Raw genomic sequence first — 21,757 nt, 5'->3', positions numbered from 1 at the left:
TTTCTTTCCTTCTTTTCATTTCTTTTTCTCACTTACTACCACTTGTCTTCCACCAGGAAGTGACTTAAAAGGAGCGAGGAAAGGAAAGTGAATGAGATAAGGAGACAGACATGAGAAGAATTGGGACAATTGTTTGCAGACATTGGCATCAAAGCTTATATTCATTAAAGATGAAGTGCTCCTTACTCGACACTACAGTCCAGTAACCATTTTTTAAGTATTTAATTCTGTACTGTTGTCTAGTAATATCCCTAACTTTAAATTCCATTACACAGTAATTAGACCTGTGCAATGTCAGAACTGAGCCAAGGGAGAGTCCAGTGGCCTTGCGGTCACTATTAAAAGAGCCAAAGGCGAACAATTGATAAAAAGTCTTCTCTGCAGGATTTTCGTTGCCTTTCTTCCAGACAATGCCTCTTGGTAGGAGACCTTGGAGCTTTTTCTTTTCTACAGTATCGGGACAGCTGGAAGTTCTAACATCAGGGTCTGGGTCACAAAAGAAAGAGGGAGGTAAGGAGGGGGAAGAAGAAACGTTTTGAGGGGAACAGAACACGCCTGTAGGCTCTCCAGTATGTCCTTACCCCAAGGCTGCATCCTAGCTTCCACTGACAAAGATATCTTTGTAATAGTTTAAACTATTATTTTTTTCAATACCAGTTTTTTCAAAATTGGTTCATTGTTGTGCATCTGAAAGCCTCTGAATAAAAGAGTCTGTCCACTGAACATAAATGTTATCTTGCTTTTCTTAAAAGATCAAACTTGTGCTTTGCATGTTTTAATTGTTTAAATTAATTGTTTTTCCAAGGCATATAATAGTATTGTACTTTGTGCTACATTTTCCTACATTCCAGGCAGCCATTGATTTCCTTTACAATGTCTTTGAAACATGCTTTAGGTGGTTAATTCATCAAAGTGAATACTAGTATATCTAGTTTTAAATATTAATTTATAAGTTACTTAACTCTTAAGTTGTAATACAATTGAAACTGCTGACTACAACTGATTTATATTTTGGTGGGAGGCATCTGATATGTGACCGTGGGCTTTAGAACTGCTTTGCATTCACAAATTATGTTGTCAAAAAAACCCAAAACCCCATATCTTGCTGCAGTGGCAGAATGAGAGGACACAGAACCTCCGGAGCAAAGTAATTTTATAACGTCTTGGAGAAGTCAAACATGGCTGAGTCTGGGAACATAAATTCTACCCCAGTGTGAAGGGATTCATTTCCCAGAGTCAGTGGGGCAGTGACCAGCCTCTACTTGGTATGCTCAGACTGTTTCAGAAGTAGGGTTTACAGTGTTGCGTCATTTGCTATATAGCAGGTTTTGCAGTAACTGCCACAAAAAACTGACAGTGGAACGCACTCAGTGGCAAAAATTCTATTATAAAATCCTACTTTATGCACTGAAAACATTCAGCAAATCTTTTAAACGTATTATAATTTCCAACCAAGCCAGTAAGAACACAGGGATAAAGCAGATGATTCCGTCTAAGCTTTGTGATAAACAAGTTCTGCATTAGATGTTTCATTTAAATTGTGACCATCCAAGCTACTGTGGATTATATTTGCTCCCCTTTGGTATTAAGTTGTGACAGAGGATTTAAATCCTTTCTTTATCAAATTACGTAACATATTTTACTGTTCAGGAGCAGCCACGACACCAAAACATCACAGAAATCTGTTTCACATCAGTCGGAATGTTTAAGTTTAGTGACCTTTGACATGCAAAGTGGGAAACACTTGACACAGATGCACTGACTTTTGACAAGACCATCATGCAAAAGTGAATGTGATTAAGCATTTCTCTTTACTCTTCTACATATGCTAGAAATCATCAGCAAAGTCTGGCAGGAAGATTAAAATTTGAGCAATCTAGAAAAGAAAATATATCCCCAATGTCTTATGTAAGTTAGGATAGCATAGATACTTTGACCAGGACAGTAAGGGTGAATATTCTTTAATTACCATCATTCTCACAAAAATATCTTGACATTTCACACATTTTGATGGAAAGGGTTTTTTGCAGATTTTATCAAAATTAAATGTATTTACAAAGTCAAAAGAGGATGGTAATAGAAAACATCTGTCCACCTCCTTAACCTTCTGTGCTTTGCACATACTCATAGCAAACTAAACATTGCCCTGAAGCAAAGGTGCCAACAAAGTTTGCAGTGCATTCAGAGTTTGTTGTGATTGCTCTCACAGGCTCCTCAAGGTCAGACAACCATTACAGATTGTTGTAGACCTTGCAGTGCAGGTATGCTAGTTTCTCAGCCCTGCTTTTCCTCAGCAGGGGAAACCACTCCTGATGGCTAAGCTCTACAACTTTATAGCCTGCCAACTTCAACTGCCTCCTCTTCAAGGCATGAAGGCCCAACAACTGTCGTGACTGGTAGCAGTAGTGGTTCCTGTTAGGGACCTGGATAGCAAGTTTGACTGTGCCCTTTGAGTCCTGAGGGCCTAAACTTAGGCTACTAGGTTTGATAAGCATTTCTGTAATGGCACTGGTCAGGTTTATCCCTGTGTCAAACAGTCTCCCATCATCATCAGGCTCCACTCTGTGAGGAGATGCAGTAACTGCGGGGGCTGGGATTAAAGGATGTGTGGTGTTTTTAGCATTTGTTAGCTGTGCTAAAAGTTCCTCAGTTATAGTTACTCCAGTATTTATTCTCCCCCAACCACAGTTTGAAGGAAATTTGGATGAACTGTTCTCAGGAGATATTGTGGCTGCGTGGGATGCTGGGTTCACAGGTATTGGCTGTCCAGTGGAGTCAAGATGTACTTCAAGGTCAATGGAGCGAGTGTGTGGCAGAATCATTCGGGTACATACAAATTCCTCTCCTCCAAGCAGTTCTTGCAGAGCAGATTCTGCCTCCTGAACCTCTGGTTTCTGGCATACATCTGATTGAGCAAACTTCCACAACATTTCTACCGTCTCCTCTCTCAGTTCACAGCTTAGCCGTGGGCCAGTCCACTGAGGCAACTCCAGAGCCACAGTTCCATCTAAAGTGAACATGTCTTTTTTCAGTTCCAGCTCTTTTGATTTCAGTGCTAAGTTGACAAAGTCAGGGCTCAAGGCTAATGCAATTAGGTCCTCTGGGAACTGAGAGACAAAGGCCAGGCCAAGAAGACCAGTAAGCAGGTGCTCTGGGTATCGTTGGAATTCAGCTTTTCTCTGTCTTACGGACTCTGTAAGGCTCGGATAAAAGTTTGGGCTCTGAGCTGGGAGAAACCCTAATGTCCCAAAGCTCCACAACAGTTTGCAGGAGTCCTTACTCCTGCAGTGTGTCACCAGTGATGGAACTCTCTCGGCAATAGCCATGAGGATGTAATCATTGCGGTAATGTAACGCTGAACACGCCAGTGTCACATGCATCAACCCTTTGACACCCATCCTGTGAGCCCGTCGAGGCACTTCCTGTGTCATGGCCTCCATCCATGCCCTGTGATACAGGTAGCTGAAACGCAGATATTTCAGCACATTCACCACGCCAAAGTCACTCATCTCCTCCACAAAAGAGTGTGCCTTATCGACAATAGCATTCACTGCACCCTCAGAAATTGAAGCCTGGGATTTAAAGAGCCCCAGGCATACAGTGCCAACCTCCTCAGGGTGTAGTTGCTGTAAGTGGCGCATGAGTAGCTGCTCTACAGGATGGATCAAGTCTTTTGGGCACTGTCTACCTTCTCCCATTATATATAGCAGTTGGACTAGCTCAGGGACTCCCATCTGTCCCAGATACAAATGGACCAATTCATAGAGGTGCTTTAGAAATTGAGGGACCTGCCTCCCAATACAGCGCCATAAGTCAGCAGCTAACAATAACTGGTGTAAACTCATCTTGTTGGCTCGGCGAATCAGCTCAGCCTCATACAATCCAAGAACAGTGTGAGCAGAGGGCATATCCAGCCACACAAATGACCGCAACACCTCCAGCAGCTGAGGTTGAGTAAAGAGGCGCAGGTTTTCCACAGAATATCGGAGGAGCATGATGAAGCGTTGGTCACTCCTCACTAGTGGCATCCTGTCTGGGTGCAAGCGGCTGAGCTCCGCAAGAAAATGAGACACATCAGATGGTTTCATGCTGCTTTTTAAAACGGCCACTTTTTGGAGGAGTGGCAAGGCCCGTTCCCATTCGATTGAGCGAGGACGCTTGTTGAGGTCATGGGTCATGGCAGCATACTCTGACCGGCACTTGAGAAAGGCACGTGTATCTACTTTAACATCAGGTGATAAAGGTTTTCTGTGGTGCGGTGGCGGTAATGATATTTTGGGTTCAGGGCCTTTGTTGAACGCCAAGTCAAGAAGTGTGTTTTTGGAGCTGGAAAGATGCCGCGAGCAGCTCACACTGTAGCGATTGCTCTGTTGCCAGAAGGAAGGTGCGAGAGTGGAGAGACACTGTTCATCCACATCATTATCTGTTTGGCTCTGGGTGCTTGCAGAGTTCCCCACAGAGCGGTGATATGAGGACGGGTTGTAGTGCAGCCTGTAGCCTCCTTGGAGAGAGGATTCCTTGTCTTGCAAAGCTCCTCTCTTTCCCTCCTGCTCACCGATCTCATCCTCTGCTTTGCCATTCACATGTTGAGCCTGGGCAAAATCCTTTCTCAAGCTTCTAAGGTAGCGTAGCCTGGGCACCCGCCGACACAGAACAGAGGCAGCCATCAATCTGCCAGACTAAAAAGAAAACAGCATGATTTTAAATGACAGCGATTAAATACCATATAAAAGGTATTAAGTCAACCAAACACACAATTCCTTTTGTGGCAGGCAGTAATTTACAACACAAAGTCTATATATTGATTTTTTGAAGGGGGGATTGTTTTATCTGTAAATCAATTTCACTTTGAATTTGGTCTGAGATGCCAGAGGTCAAGATAATTACGCTAATATAATATATATATATATATATATATATATATATATATATAAAATATGGGAGACATTAAAAACTAATGTTCCATTTTTGAGACATTCAAATATGATTTTCAATTCAATACACAAAAAAGTATTTCTTTATTAGGGATGCACCAATCCAACTTTTTCAGTCCTGATGCCAATACCTGGGTTTTGGGTAACAGCTGATACCGAGTACCGATCCAATACCAGTGCTGAATTAATAAGCTGTATGTCTCACTGTGTGGAGGAGACTGGGATCATTCATTTATGAGTAAGACAACATCAGGCTTGACTTAAACTTTGCTTTCCTAACTTTGTTAAACAAAATGTATTAAAATAACGGTATCCAATACCAGATCGGCCCATTGTCTCTGATCCAGCTATTTGAGTCAGTATCGGACCAATATCCGATATCAGTACATCTCTATTCTTTAGCTAATATTTATGGAGCAGTATTGTCTAAAACCGTTTTTAACCAAATATGATAAATGCTGCGAATATGTATTTGATTACAAATGTCTAATGAAATCAATGACCTGTCAAACAGTATGAAATGAGTGATTATAGTTTAATTTCCACACTTTAAACAAAAAACATTAGCTAATTCATTTCAGCTTGCTACTATATTCATTTCTGTGTATAACACTATGAACTATGTTCATATGAACTATGAACAACTGTCATGAACATTTCCTGCTTGAGTGCCAGTCTTTAAGTGAGCACGTGGATGAATGGAAATATTTGCAATAAGCTTACAGAATGAATATAAACTTCTGATTGCAAACATGATATAGTGACGGCAGGGAGGACAGCTTAACGGTTACCATTTTGCTGCTACAGTCTAGACCATGATGATACATAATTTCTGCTATTACTGGCTCATCACACAGTAAACACTCAGCAATTTGAAATATTTTCTCTGTAATATAGACTATTTATTGATTGTTGTGATAATAGTTACAATTCTTTGCCCAAAGTCTGGCCAACGCAACTTGACATGCTCCTCCTTAAAGTCCCCCTCGAGTCAAAAATTAGTTTTACATCTTGTTCCTTCAGTTGGATGTTTGAGCTTCACTGTGCAGAACGATGTATGTGCAGGGTTTGACACTAGAAAACTGTTTTCACATTCATCTGCTGAAAGCAGAAAGTTTCTCTGTGCTCAAAGACAATCAAATTTTAAGAGGTAGGTCTATGACAATGATTTCTGACATCACAACTAGTTTGGAAGCTTATTATAGCCCAATATTCAACATACAGAAGTGTGATATGGAAACTTGAAGCCTCCAGTGTACACACAGTGAGAATGGACTTTACAGTTAAGTTGGAGACATCTTGTGTCCAACAGTTCAACTTGTAATGGAAAAAAAAAAAGCATATTAAAAGATTCTGGCATTTTAATGAGAGAGAAGGAGTAGATAACATATTATGGATTTTAATGTGGTAATTATACTTAATAATATCATCTACTTTCTGGAATAACCATGTCAGACACACATTATTGTTCCAAGCAGAGTATTTTCGTATGTCACATGTGTGGAGGGGATCTTTTAAAATGTGTTTCCCTGCAATAAGGCCACTGCCACATTATCTTATCACCTAGAAGATACCTTTCTATGTGTAAACATACTGATGTTGTGTTCAAACAGATAAATAACAGCACGTTACCATTCACTACGGAAACACTGAATGCTACTCAATGAATAATTAGCCACATTTCAGACTATAAATGTGGTGTCACACAGCAGGTAAATTAAGCTAATGTTTCTCCTGCACGATTAATTCCACAGTAAACCACATTACGCACATTTTAATATCCTTTAACTAAGCCGTTCAACTCACCTCTGGCTTTCCAGCTCCAACACGGGCCTGTTATTAGAGCTGAACATGTAAAAACCTCATGAAGTTTTGAGTGAAGGAGGCGTTAAACCAACCGGCGCTGGCTCCATGCCACAAGCATACCGGAACTCAAGAACTCCTTTGACCTTCCAAATAAAAACCTTGACATTGCAATTTGGACGATGTGACCATCGACGAACTAACAACCAGTGTCAGAGAGGTTCTGCTGTAATGTACAGAATTGTTATACTATAAAATTATATTCACTGTCACCACTGCCTTTACGATGGTTGATTTTGAGGTATCGATTGTATTATTCTGGCAGGCGAATACAGCTTCCGTGAAGGGCAGCCATGACTGAACGCTATTTTTTTTCCTAGGATGGTGAAGTCATGAGCTACCCTACTCTGCCTCTGATTGGCTTATTCTGATATTCTTACCCTAACTCTAACCAATCTCACTCCTCATGCCTAAACCTAACCAACCCAACCAACGACTGCATTGAGTACTAGCCAATCAGAGGCAGAGTAGGGCGGGCCATGACTTCGCCATCGTCCTAGGATAAAAAAAAAATTGCTAACTGAACACTGTGACCTACGGTAAATGGGTTAGTCCAAACATAAAGACGAAGAAACGCGAATTTAAAAAAATCTAAAAAACGAAGTTTAAAAAGATAACCAGAGGATCACCAATGACAACATAGTTTAATATTGATTCACAGATTAAATCATGAGCGCGATGATAAAGGGATGAGAAAGAAAAGGACAGAAAGAAAGCCTGACAACTGCATTGACAGTTAAGCAAATATTTTACCAAATTTTAATACAAACTTTTTGTTGAAACTTAAATACCCCACAAAGAAAGATATTTTCACAGAAATTCATTAAATTCATTACAACTTTAATTGTTTGTATAGTATATATACAAGTATATATGTTTGTATGTACATATATAGTACCAAAAAATACTTTTAAAAAGTACTTTACCAGTAATTATACATCTGTTTTAATTAATTGAATTACACTCTGTATCTGGAGATTGATTTTTTTTTGTAAAAAATAAATAACTAAATAAAATGCCTGTAAGAAGAAAAGAGTAGAGCCAACAACAACTAAATGGGCATGTTTGTTACTGGCGTTGTTGTATTTTGATTATTCTTTCTTATTTGTTCTGTTTCTTTCTTAAGCTGAATAATATTTGAAGATTTCAACTGAAAAAATCCCTTTCAGTTCACCCAACTGTGATGCACATTTGAATTGTCTCGGAAAATGCATATACATTTTGGAATTATGTTCCCTTACACCTGCTAAGTAAATTATCTTTTTTTTCCCTTAAGATTTTAATTAGGTTTTAGATTAACTGTTCTATTCTTTCTGGACAAAAATGATTAGCAATTTTAGTTGAGTTACTAATCTGAAATCACTTAAGACATATTCTTTAACTTAATGTATAAATGCATGTCTTAACAATCAAAAACAATTAATTAGGTTAACAATAGCCTGAAATTCGTTCCCACCCTTACCTCAATACCTTTTTTCACAGAAGACATTTTGACATGTCACTGTAGGAAAAGAACATATATAAATGTTAAAATTAATGATGGCTGAACATAACATAACATAGATCAAGATCTATGCTATAGGCCATTAAAAGTTCTGTTTTGTTACTTGATGTGAATTCTTGTTTTAGCATACAGATCTATCAATACTGATGTTTTAACCACTAATCAAAAGTATGATCAACCCCTAAACCTGAGACAAGAATTTATCAGTAGTGACCCACTACATTTGTGTTATTGATTGAACATTAGTTGTAATTTGGTACGATAATTGCCACTGATGTAAGTTGTTTGCACTTCAGGGAATGTCTGCCAGGAAATGCCTATCTTTTCAGCAACGAACATAAATCAGTGAGCATTTATAGACACGTGAATGTTTTTATCCTCTCCACAAAAGTCATAATCAATCTTCTCTTTTCTCTATGTATGCTGATGAAATGTCAGTAAATTACTCCCAAAGCACCGGCTGAGGTTGGCCTATGATCACTGTTTTAAACCTGTCTGCAGCTGCTTATCAAAGGTCATGCCATTAAGTTAATGATTGTCTGTCAGAAATATTTACTTTTTAAAATGGAGCTGTGCTTTGGTTTGTCTTGAAACATGGGGATCGGAAGAGAAAGTATATCGCTAAATAATCTCTTTTTTGCATCTTATTTGATATTTCAAAGCTGATACTATATTGAATTGTGTATCTATAATTTTAGACTGAATAATATGTTGATCTAATTGACAAGTCAGACATTAAAGCATTGTTCACTTTGTTGAAAAGATGTCAACACTCTTGCAAGAAATTAGTTTCCAGCTACTGTTTTCTTCCCTGTGGAACATCAATGTCCCCCAGTCCTCTAGTGTTTATGTGATAGGTAATGTTGACCATATAAAATTGAGGTGTATTCTTCACATACATAATTAATGTATTTTAATTATAGATGGGCAACATTCTGTGCGTTTCTAAACGGATTTACAAAATATGCCTTTCAATATGTTTACAAAAAATTATCAGGTATAAACAACCATTTAACAGCGTCATTAATTATTAATTGCAAATATGTGGTGGGTAATGTTGAGGTAGAGCAGGTAAAAACCCTTGCAAACAGTTCACAGTCACAGAAATGCATCACAATTGATAATTTCACCTCTGTGATAATAATGACAGAAATTATCTGTATCTATCTACTGTGTCTCTTAATTGTTTAGTCATCTGTACACAATGTTAACTTACAAAATACTGTCAATAGAGTAGCGCGATTGTATCTTTGATGATTGCATATTAAATAGATCTTGATAAAACAATAAACAAATAAACCTGCACTGGCTTTGTAATTTTATTTGACCTCATTATTGTAGAATAAGTTTTGTTGTGAACTGTTAATGCAAATTTTAACGAATATACAAATAAAGAGGATTTAAGTTTTGCATGTATGTGTGTGTACTGTAATCTTAAAAATACGATGTTTAATATTGTATTCAATGATATGCTATAATGACCCATGTATACCACAATTAATCAGTAGTCAAATAATTTGAAATATTCTTATGAAAGCTTGTATTAATCATTTCACCTGACTTTGTGAGTCTGTACCCACAAACATCCCAAACATTTTGCAACATATAGCAATATATTGGGGTAAGGTAACTTTTTCATTTATTCATGTTTTAATGCATACAGTTAACATTGTGACCCTCTTACATTATTGGCAATGTTGAGAATTCTGGTTGTATCTTATTGTTTGTTATAGGTAACACTTTCTCTCATCAGGTCAAAATAACTAATATGACAAAATAACCTAACATTGTCCACAATATCAAATGAGAAAAAAAATCTCCAAAGACATCCATTTTATATTTATGATATTGTTTCCATAGAGTAATATAATGCTGTGATATACTGCTCTTAATGTTTAATTGAGGTACATCAAGCCTTTAATGGTGCTTCATTTGTCAGGCATCTGTGTAAATTAAAGGATTAAATGTACTTTGCTATTCCAAATACAAAAACCTTTCAAATATTGTGCAGCTATCTGAAAAAGACATGACAAGAAATCCTATTTGATAAGTTTGTTATGGTAAACAGACCAGAAACACATCATAAATTAATGTTATAGAATATAATTTAACAAATGCATTAGAGTAGATAGTCAAGTGGATATCTATAGGCTATTTCTCAAATATTTTTGTTTTAAAAGTATGCAGGAAAACATAAGCAAAATCAGGTTGTAAAACTTTATGGGCGTCTGTTCGTCTAACTAACAGTATATTTGTTTCCTTTTTTTAATCCAAATGAGGAATAATTATGTGGTTCATGTATCTCACTGCCTCTACATGCTTATCAACAGTCCAAATCAAGGGGTGAAACTTGAGAGCCGTACTTGGAGAGGAAGTAGTTGATTTATGCTAATGAAGGAGTTGGGGTTTAGCTACGCTGGCTGGGAGCCGCCCTTCATTCACCACATGGTTAACCTAGACTCTACTCGCGCCACTTTCGCAATCTTACTACGATTCACAAACTCCTAGCAAATCATAATAGTGGCACATGGTTGTGTTTTTGGATTATACGTCCCAGCTGTTATTCAATTTGTGAAGTCTTTTTTTCTAAATATTTTCTCAGTTTTGCAGATATCCCTGAAACAGTGAGCAAACGGTAAGTCTGTACAAGTGAGTGAAGATGGTGGATTTTTATAAGCTAGTGTCTTTTTTTTACGCGCATGTTATTGGGAAGAAACCTGTTGTTAGCCTTGTCGGGAGATGCGGTTAAACGTCAGGAAAGTGAAATGCTCGGGACTGAATGCGACACTGGAGACACACTTTCACGTTTACATTGGAGAGAGAGAGAGAAAAAAACGTTTTAATCGGCAGTTTCCGCATTTGAAAACAATGTTGCAAGGGGCGCATGGCAACCTCTCCTCCATCGTTGGGAGAATGAGGGAGATTTGAAAAGCATGTGTTGCTGCTGCACCTCACGTCGGTGTAGCTCGGGGAAGAGATCCTAGCTCGTGAAAATGACGCGTTACATACTTTGCTAGTAGCTGCAAGTTACAGACTCACGTACTCCCTGTTGTCGGCCACATGTTGATAAGTTTTGAGTGAATTTGTGCGCTCTGGTGAACACTTAAAAGCGCCTCCAGAACAAAGCAGCAGCACATGGGGCTGCAGCAGGCCGCGCGCTGCTGCTGAGTTAGCTGCTAACGCTAAAACACTGACGAGTAGCCAAGTTAACACTGCTGCCATTGACTTGACTGAGCTTTTTATGTGCTTACGTGAAACTGTCGCTGTTTACAAGCACTCGAGCACACACACTGATATTTAGTCTTGCGTTAGCGTTTGTAAGTTTGGAGTCCTGAAGCGGCTAACATGAGAGTATGCATTGCTCCGAAGTGGATGGAGGTAACGTTAGCCAGCTAATTTAGTGCGTGTTTGCAGCTATTTGCCTCACGCGCCGTGTTTTAACACATTTGATCTGTGGCGTTAAATGTCTCTATCGGTTGACAATCTGTTGAAGCAGTCGACAAGACGTGCAGGTTACACGCACATGCTTGCATCGGACTGTTTTGATCGAGCCCACGGACACGACTAGCTTGTTGTGTGTTGGATTGTGAGTTTTAAGTTTGCAGTAGCTCGTATCGTGCGCTTGGTGCGCCGAGTCACAACGAGGGCAACACACACACACACACACACTTCACATGCACCTGATTCCGGTGGGAAAGTGCACGAGCGACGAGCGTTTCAGCGTCGCCAATTTAGTTATGCACATGTTATGTTATCCTGTCTGTGGATGAAGATTAATTTTTTAATATATATATTATATACATATATATTATATATATAAAACGGTCAAAATGCGGACTTCTGGGCGCCATGTTAGCGCGTGGGGGAGGGGTGCAGCAATGTGACTGGAGCGCAAGCGTTGCCATCCTCAAGCAGTCCTGCTTCAGGGTCAGGTTTCCTATTGAACTTTGTTATGAAGACATTTCGACATGTAGTCACATCTGTTGTTTTTTTGATAAAACTACAACAGAATAGGCCTTCTGGATTTGTATAAAGACCCCGAACTGCGTCAAAATACACTTTGATAGGCAATTAGGCGGGTTATTGACGAATACGTAAGTCCTCGGAATATTGGGGCATTGTCGTAATAATAATAATTAAACTTTATTCATATAGCACCTTTCAAAACAAAGATACGAAGTTCTGCACAAGACGAATTCAAAAAGTCGATTTCATTTATATAACACCAAATAACAAAAGTCTTCTCAGGGCACTTTTCACGTAGAACAGGCCTAGACCATATTCTTTAAAATGGTAGAAACAATTTAAAACAGTTAAAAAGTTATACAACATTTGGAAGGAAATATAGAAGCAAAAGGAGCTACATATGAGGAAGAGCAAAATAAAACGTAAAATAATTTAAGTAATCAATAAAATATGAATTAAGAGAATGACTTTACAGCACCTGGTAGGCTATTTCCAGACGGTTTCCCGTCCAAGTACCAACCAGATCCGACCCCTGAGCATCCAAGAGTGCTCAGGGTGGTATGGCTATTAGCCTTGTACGAGGGTGACTGTGTATATTTCATGTATTTCATAATACTATACAGCCACTTTGAAGAGAGATTCTAATAAATGTTGCAGTGTCATCGAAATGTTGTTGCGCCTTTGCATTTCAATTGTAGCAATTTGTCTTATGCAACACAATAATTGGTTATAGCCAAAGTGTGTGGAATATCTCTCTTTTAAGTGGTCCTCCAAAATGTTATATAGCCTACCAAATTTAGTAAAGAAATAAAACATTGGTTTGCAATTGATTAGAAATGGCACACAGGTATAGATGAATAAGACAAGGTAGTTCATAAAATATATGTATGTTTCTACTTAAAGTTCACAAGTTATGGTGTGAAAGAGTTTCTTGCTTATGTACATTGTTGCTCCTAAATTAATCAGTTCTCCCATGGGTTTAACTTCCCTTCAGATTACATTGAAATGTGTAGGACTGCAACTATCAGTTATTTTCATTGTTGATTAATCTGGTGATTATTTTCTCTATAAAATGTCAGAAACTGGTGACAATCACCATTTCCCAAGGCCCAAGATGCAACCTAAATGTCTTGTTTTGTTCCATCCAACAGTCCACAACCCAAAGATATTGAGTTTATTATAAAAAAGGACAAAGTAAACCAGAAAATATTCACATTTAAGAAGCTGGAATCAGAGAATAATGGCGTTTCTTAAAAAAAATGACTCCAAATGATTAATCGTGTATCAGAATAGTTGGCAATTGATTTTCTGTTGATCGACTAATCGTGGCAGCTCTAGAAATGTGTGAATTAGTTTGAGAGATCCTGCCAACTATGAACAGGATGAAAACAATCTCCTTGGCAGAGGTAACAAAACAAGTTTATCATAACAATGCTCATTCGGGTTGGAGAAAACGATCTTAATTGACTGACCAGTTCATTGCTAAGCAACTGGAAATTTTGAAGTCGTACTAAAGTAATTAATCAATTTCATTAAGACAGATTAATCTGAAATAATTTTCATAATTGATCATTTATCAAGCAAGAATGCCTGACATACTCTGTTCCAGTTTGTCAAATGTGAGGATACCCTCCTTTTCCCAGTTTTGCATCATTATAAATTAATATTTGGACTGTTAGTCTGAGAAAACAAGCACCGTCAATACATCATCTTGGCGTTTGCAAATGTATCAGCATTTTTTTCCCAGTCTCTTGACATTTTGTAGACTGTAGGATAAACAATGAATCAAACAAATGTATATTAGTCGATTTAATAAAAATCATTGCAGCCCTGGGTTGAAGTTTCTGACATACTCTTGATGTTGTGTCTTGTTTATGATTGCAGGCCCCTGTGTACAGCCGTATCACCTCCGGAAAACTCCTCATTGTGGATTTAAAGGCATCCCAATTCTTTCTGTGAATGAAAACTCCCCTATGAACAGTTTAAAGTCACTGTAGTGTCAAAGTGCTTACAGTGCAGGTAGTCATATAAAATCTACTGCAGTGAAGGCACTTTCAGCACTATTCTGATATGTGTAACTAAAGGCACCTGTTCATTCACAGACAGGGCTGGTATATGCCAGTCCAGGATGGGCTGAATTTGAATAAACATCTGGCAGGACCTCATCTTCATCCTACTCTGAGGTTCACCGCCCCCACTGTTTCCTAGCAATCTAAGAGCCAGTCTCCTCCTATCAAACATGGCTGATATTTCATGCGTCCTGTCATTGTGGGAAATGAGATTTCAGCCTTCAACAATACATGAAATCAGTGTGACCACTGAGTGTTGCTGAGAGTTTTGTTTTCTCTTAATTTAGCAAGTAACCACAGTTAAATATGGACCAAAGAATGTTAAGTTGAACTTTGTTTAGTTTCATTTTTGATTGACTGTTATGTCAAATCATTGTAATATGGGTATTTGGCATAACTGTGCGCTTGCGTGCCTTTTGCTAGTGCTTATGCTAAGGTGCATCTAGTGCAGATAGTGAAGTAGACTAGCACCTACTGCCCTAAGTGCTCCTTCTGGCATAAGGGGCTGGGACTCTCATCTGCTCTGTATTTGTGTGTGTATGTGTGTGTGTGCATATATATGTACACTTTTCTTTGTGGCAGGTCTCTGTTAGTTTTGCATAGTTGCGCTGCAAGAAGAAATAAGTTGTGCAAATCTATGCAAAGCTGATGGTGGCCTGTGTTTCCATCTGAATGCTTGTTAATATCATTTTGTCCTCCATTGTGGTCAATCAGGTTTCAATTACAGCTCGGTTAATAAGATACATGCAGGTTTCAGTAGTATTAAAGTGCTTATAGTGCAGGTAGTTTTATGAAATTCTACTGCAGTGTGAGCACTTAAAGTACTTCTAGATGCGTTTCCCTTCTTGGAGAACAGCAGAGGTAGCTTGTGCACATGGGTCTCTGGTTAGTTTTGCTGGTTTGCTTTCAGCTTTTCACTGTAGTGCTGTGCAAATCCATGCAAAACTGATCATAGAACTGAAATTAATCTATCGGAAGTGATCCCTTTCTGTGCAGGTTGGGAGAGGTGGCAATGCTCTGTATTAGTTAGGTATTGCACTTGTCCCGGCCTGTTGAGGACATGGGGAATTGCTCATCCTGACATCACCCTTGATCTTTTCCGATGTGCAATTATCTGGAACAATCAAATTGGCGATTGTAGGTTACTTCATTTTCTTTAGAGTTAAACCACATCATATCTGACATTTGAACATGGTGTTGATGTCTCAGGAAATGCATTTTTTAATGTCCCTTTTGAACAGTGTGGGTAAATAGTCGTGTCAACCACGGTTAATGTTTGATGACTCTTCCATTTTTATAATAAACTTCCATTGGCTCACTGAGATATTTGTTGCTTTTTCACCAGATGTATAACCCATTGATCACATGGTTGAATCTCTGAACAGAAGAACAAAAGGTGCTTTAGGGATACCATATAAGACATTCTTTTAAAATATTTCATATACTGCCTTATACTACTTTTTTATCCCACCAATTTATGCAAGGCAATTCTTTTGTTTCATGGTAAATAAGCTTAACAGTAAGGTGTTTGTCATGAAGATGTAGAGTCACAGTTTGATCTCATATTTCAGTTGTTACCAGTTTTGTTTTGCAGTTTCAAGATTCTCTGAAGTATCTTGGCAGCCTAAGATTGTCATTATCTGTTCAAGCTGCTTCAAGGTTTTGTAGAGTCCATAGTTGGTTGAGCTATGTTTGGAAAAAATGATAGAAACACATGCCAGTATCTGTACAGTAAGTGCAATCTTCCACCCTATCATTTTTGCAGTTCAGAGAATTTTTACACTTTTTTTTTAATCAATATTTTAGTAAACAATACATCCAGTGACATGTTTGTTTTTGTATACTCCCCCCATCCACCCACATATTGTGTGATTAGTAGCTAGAAAAACTGTGATACCCAAGAAGAGAGAATATATAAATGAACTGAATTTAAAATAATAATAAAATTAAGTAAATATATAAAAAATAATAAACAGGTAAATAAATAATAGTAAAAAATAGAAAAAAATATATATATACATACATACACATACCTACATACACACATACTTACATACACATGAAAATAATAAAAATAGTATTATAATAAAAAAAATTGAGCAGATAAGTACATCCAGTTAGTTAAATAACATTTTACACAGTTTTAAAGGAAAACTTGGGAATCAAGGAAGCAGTTTTGCTTCTCAGTATGATCAAACTTGATATGTGGGAAATTTGGTGTTACTGTCTGTAGGTTAAGATCAGTCCCATATTTATCAGTTTATGTAGAAAGGCATTGATACGATTAATCACGGTAATCATTTTAAACAGATTTGTAAAATATGTTCTTGCATGATTTAAGATAGATGTAAAATATCAACTATTGATGATGAACAGATAACTATCAGTGATAAATAATAGCTTTTTCATCATCATGAAGCTTTGGAATTTTTACATGTGCACTGCAGCAGGTATTTTATGAAGTATATGTTAAAAACTTAAATAGCAACAGAAAACAATAACTCGGATGCAATCATGAAACTATTGCTGGTGTTAGTCCCTGTCAATATGGGAGTGATGATAAGCCTCAATCCTCTGTTTTGAATTTTGGTAGTGGGACTAGTGTGATGTTTTAATTTGGATTGTCCCTTTAAATTAAATGTACAATATGAGGAGTGCAGTTATGCCTTTTTCCAGCAGAGGGAAGCACGTGTACACTTAATAAATTGATCATCCCAGGACATGTGGCCAATGATTGTGACTGAAATGGCACAAATTAAATAAAGTAACATTAAATTAAATTGACACAAACATTTCAACTTAAGACAACAGTTTGTATTGTGCCAAAGATGATGACAGCTTGAGTTGTATGTTTTGAGCAAATATTTGAGTTAAATAAGGGCAACAACATATAAACAGTCATCAAATTGTATGAGCAATGTTGACCTTAGTTTTTACAAAATTATTTTACTATTGTTGGTGGTGGTTTTAATTTAATTTTAAATATCATAGCCCCTGTGTTTTTATATTGTACCACTGTATGAATTGGAGAGATGTTTTCTGTTGCTTTTTACCTAAATTCTATCATCATAAGCAGGGATGTGTTACAGATATTAACGCTCCACATATCCTACACACACACACACATACATACACACACATTTACAAACCCCTACACCCAGCCAACCTCTGGCCAATGAGCAGAGTTTTCATTATTCGGCATTGTATGGTACACTGCCAGAGAGAGCCATTCACTGGAGTGTTCACCTTTCATTATCATGTCCTCTTTACTTGACAGTCAAGATAAATGGGAAGCATCCAGAAAGGACATGAACTCAAAGATGCATTTCTGCTTGTCAGCCTGTGCCGATTGCTCTAGCAACCTCCATTTACTTGGATGTCTAGAAAATCTTATGCCTTTATTAGACATAGAATGCTGCTTGATTGCGGGATGTCAGGTAGATGCCACCTGGTGTGTTTAAGTTGTGCTAATGTGGCCAAACTGTGTCAGAGATCAAGTACCTACTGCATTCCTCCGTGTTTCAATTACAGAGTATTTAAATAAAATACTGTGAGGAATGCTCATGATAGACAAACCTAACACTTTCTGGACGTGCACATTGAAACCCCTCACAAGTTTTCACATAGGACTGGGTCTAAGTTGCTCTCATCAAACATGATACAAATGTTACAATCTCTCAAGTGGGAGCCAGCCACCTCTGTGCCTAATAATTCTGTGTCTCACTCCCCCTCTGATTGATATCAATTAAGTCCAAGCCTCCCAGTTTGTCAGGTTTTGGTACCCGCTAAGGCCTTCACCCTCCAGTCCAGGCTTGGGCTGTCACATGTATCTGATTTTAAACCTCTAATCATCCCCAAGGTTGAACAATATATTACTCCTTCAATCATTCCTATTCAAATTACTGTTAGATACCCTATTCATTATTCAAATTGTACTGTTCCTGCCTCTAATTTAATTACAATCCCCCTCCAGCCTTCTATTGCTACTTCTGATCCCACTCCAAACACTCTATTTAACCTTATTACCTTTAGGAACAGAAACGGCCCAGGGATAATTCATTTAAATATTTGAAGTTTACTTCAGAAGTTAGATCATGTAAATATAATAGGTCTCATAGTGATCCTGATATCTTGGTGCTAAGTGAAACTAAAGAGTGTCAGTGACTTGGATGTAGCTCTAAAGGATTACAACTTATATAGAATAGACAGAATTGGAAGGGGAGGTGGAGTGGTTTTATATGTTAAATCAGGTTTCTCTGTAACATTTCTAAATGCTGTCACCATACCAATATATTTTGAATTTCTTGCGCTGACAGTTCAGTTAGAGCCTAATTCAGTATGTTGTAGGAGTCAATAAACCCCCATCTGCTGATACAAGTTCCACTGACAAAATAGTAGATCTACTCTCTCAGTATTCTGATGCTGAATTAATTGTTGTTGGTGACTTTGATCTGAATTGGCTGAATAATACATCTGATTATCTCAAGGAGATTAGTAGTAACCTCAATTTATCCCAGGTGATTACAGAACCCACTAGGCCAAATTTGGAAGATTACTCAAGGTCTACCCTAATTGATTTAATCTTTTCCAATAGGATTGACAAACTGATTGCCTGTGGTGTCTTTGAGCTAGGAATTAGTGATCATTGCCCTATAGTATAGTCTTAACTCAGTGCCATGTTGCCCACACTCTGTCCAACTTTGCTCTTATCCAGCGTAGTGAACTACAAGAAGTGGTGCAGCAGTTAATTTCTACAACCTGTGCTCTTGACCCAGTGCCTACTAAATTGTCATCTGTTTGGTAGATGATGTGCTTGAGATTGTTAATGCCTCCCTTATCTCTGGAATCTTCCCCACCAATCTCAAACATGCTATTATAACACCATTGTTGAAAAAGAGTAATCTTGATCCATGTGTTTTTGAGAACTACAGACCAATTTCAAACCTGCCATTCCTGGGAAAAAATCTTGAAAAGGTTGTATACCAACAATTTCATATGTATCAGTCATATAACAATTTGTTTATCGTTTACCAGTCTGGTTTTAGAGTTAACCACAGTACAGAAACGGCCCTGGTCAGAGTTGTTAATGATCTTACAATGAGCTCAGACAACCATAAAGTTTCTATTCTTGTACTTCTTGACCTCAGCGCAGCCTTCAACACAGTTGACCGTATAATTCTTCCTCATCGCCTAAAACACTTTTTAGGCCCTAGAGGCAAAAATCTTAATTGGCTTTCTTCTTATCTTACTGGAAAATCTTTTTCCATTTCTATTGGTAAGTTTGAATCAATTGAAGTTGGCAGTCCATATGTAGTCCCTCAAGGATCAATTCTTGGTCCATTAATGTTTAATTTGTATATGTTCCCACTTGGGTCCATCATTCAGCAATACAATATTTCATATCACTCCTATGCTGATGACACACAGTTATACATATCTGTTTCTACTGACAACCGTAGCCCAATGAATGACCTCATCCAATGCATTGCAAATATCAAATATTGGACGGCCACATCTTTTTTACAGCTAAATAAGGACCAAACAGAGATTCTTTTAGTAAGTCCCAAGGCTTTGAGGCGCCAGATTCACTCTTTGTTATCTCCCCCTCAGTAAAACCTTGTGAGCACACCAAAAATTTCCTGACACACATATCTAATATCTCCAAGACTACCTTTTATCATCTCAGAAATATATCTTAAGTAAGATGCTTCCTGTCACAGTCAGACTCTGAAAAGCTGTTCCGTGCATTTATTTCTAATAGACTAGATTACTGTCATGCACTTTTTGCTAGAGTGACAAAGCAGGTGTTAAATAAAGTCCAGCTCATTCAGAATGCTGCAGGCAGAGTATTAACTAAAACCAAAAGGTTTGAACACAAATTTAACTTCTTTTTGCTGGCTCCTAGTAAAACAAAGAATTGATTTTAAAATACTTCTTTCTTTTTTTAATCTATGGACGGCTTAGTTCCTTCCTATGCTTTTCTTCAATTAAACAAAGACAAATCTGAATTAATTGTTTTTGGAGCCAAAGAAGAACAATTAAAAGTCACTCAGCTGCAACCAGTGATGTTAAAAACCACAATCAAAGCGAGAAATCTTGGTGTAGTTATGGACTCACCTGAATTTCAACAGCCACATGAAGATAATTACAAAGTCATCCCACTATCACTGTAAGAATATACCAAGGATTAAAGGACTTATGTCTCAGCAGGATTTGGAAAAAATTGTCCATGCCTTTATCTTCAGTAGACTCGACTACTATAGCAGTGTCTTCACAGGTCTCCCTAAAAAGTTGATCAGACAGCTGCTTCTGGATTCAGAACACTGCTGCTCAAGTCCTCACTAAGACCAAGAAAGTGGATCATATCACTCCAGTTCTCAGATCATTACATTGGCTTCCTGTCTGTCAAAGAATTGATAAAATACTGCTGTTGGTTAACAAACCACCGAATGGTTTATTCCTGATCTTCTGCTACTTTATGAACCAACCAGACCTCTCAGGGTGTCTGGGACAAACTCCCAGAAAAATGCAGGTCTGCTGTATCTCTGAGTTCTTTTAAATCAAGGCTGAAGACTTTTCTGTCTGCTGCCTTTTATTAAATCAAATAATTATTCATTTCTTACACTGCAGTGTAACTTTTATTCTTGTATTTTCTCTGTCTTATTCTATTTTATCTTGTTTTATCTATTTTATCTATGTTTTTAATCGATTCCCTTAACTATTTAATGACTGATTTTAAATGTATTTAAATGTCCTTTTATGGTGTGTTCCTTTTGCACTTTATCTCAATGCTTTTAGCATTTCATGTAAAGCACACTGAATTGCCTTGCTGCTGAAATGTTCTATATAAATAAACTTGCCTTGCCTTATGTTGTTGACATGCTCACTGAGGACATACTGGACAGATTCCTTAGATCATCAAGCAAAGGTCTCCTCACTATACTGGGAATAAATTCTAAAGCAGTTTAAAGTGCCTTCAGTCATTATGGTCCTACTCTCTGGAATTCTCTACCACATAAAGTCTGCTACAATAGTGTCTTCTTTTAAAAGCAGATTAAAAACATATCTGTTTTCACAAGATTTTAGTTAGGTTTAAAGTATGTAGTTAATGGGTAAAACTTTTCTTTTAGAATCAGTATCATTATTATTATTTGCTTTTTAATAATAATAACGATACCTTCTTATCTTATTCACCTTTTTATTCTATATGTTTTATATATGTAATACTTTCTTATCTTATTTTTTTGTCATGGATGATGCTCATCTATTTTTTAAAAATCTTTAAGCACATTGAGTCTACATCTGTCATATGAATTACACTCTTGTCAAACCTAAAGGAAGCTAAAAGACATTTCATTAACGTCCATAAAAGAAATTGTCAAAAAGTCTAATTGCGGTAAAGAATAGTCTCACTTGATTGC

General features: G+C 37.5%; 1 protein-coding gene and 1 long non-coding RNA gene across 2 annotated transcripts; one reads left to right on the top strand and one right to left on the bottom strand.

Annotated features, from left to right (window-relative positions):
• Window positions 1-1,945: 1,945 nt before the first annotated feature.
• On the bottom strand, window positions 1,946-7,081 carry LOC121907465 (FAST kinase domain-containing protein 5, mitochondrial). The gene is made up of 2 exons (XM_042427057.1): window positions 6,741-7,081; window positions 1,946-4,679 (listed from the first exon to the last, which is right to left on the bottom strand). The coding sequence occupies exon 2, from the start codon at window positions 4,665-4,667 to the stop codon at window positions 2,232-2,234; it is 2,436 nt and encodes an 811-aa protein (XP_042282991.1). The 5' UTR covers window positions 4,668-4,679; window positions 6,741-7,081; the 3' UTR covers window positions 1,946-2,231.
• A 699-nt stretch (window positions 7,082-7,780) lies between these two features.
• LOC121907466 lies at window positions 7,781-15,658 on the top strand. The gene is made up of 2 exons (XR_006098882.1): window positions 7,781-10,936; window positions 14,152-15,658. It is a non-coding gene; the product is annotated as an uncharacterized LOC121907466 (long non-coding RNA).
• The last annotated feature ends 6,099 nt before the right edge of the window (window positions 15,659-21,757 follow it).

Source organism: Thunnus maccoyii, chromosome 11 (genome assembly GCF_910596095.1).
Source record: "Thunnus maccoyii chromosome 11, fThuMac1.1, whole genome shotgun sequence".
In the NCBI taxonomy this organism is placed as follows: Eukaryota; Metazoa; Chordata; class Actinopteri; order Scombriformes; family Scombridae; genus Thunnus; species Thunnus maccoyii.
The sequence above is the reverse complement of the archived record's forward strand: the minus strand, read 5'-3'. Positions and strand labels throughout refer to the sequence as shown.

Coding starts and splice junctions, on each gene's coding strand:
- LOC121907465 (XM_042427057.1), bottom strand. CDS start 4,667: ATGGCTGCCTCTGTTCTGTGTCGGCGGGTGCCCAGGCTACGCTACCTT.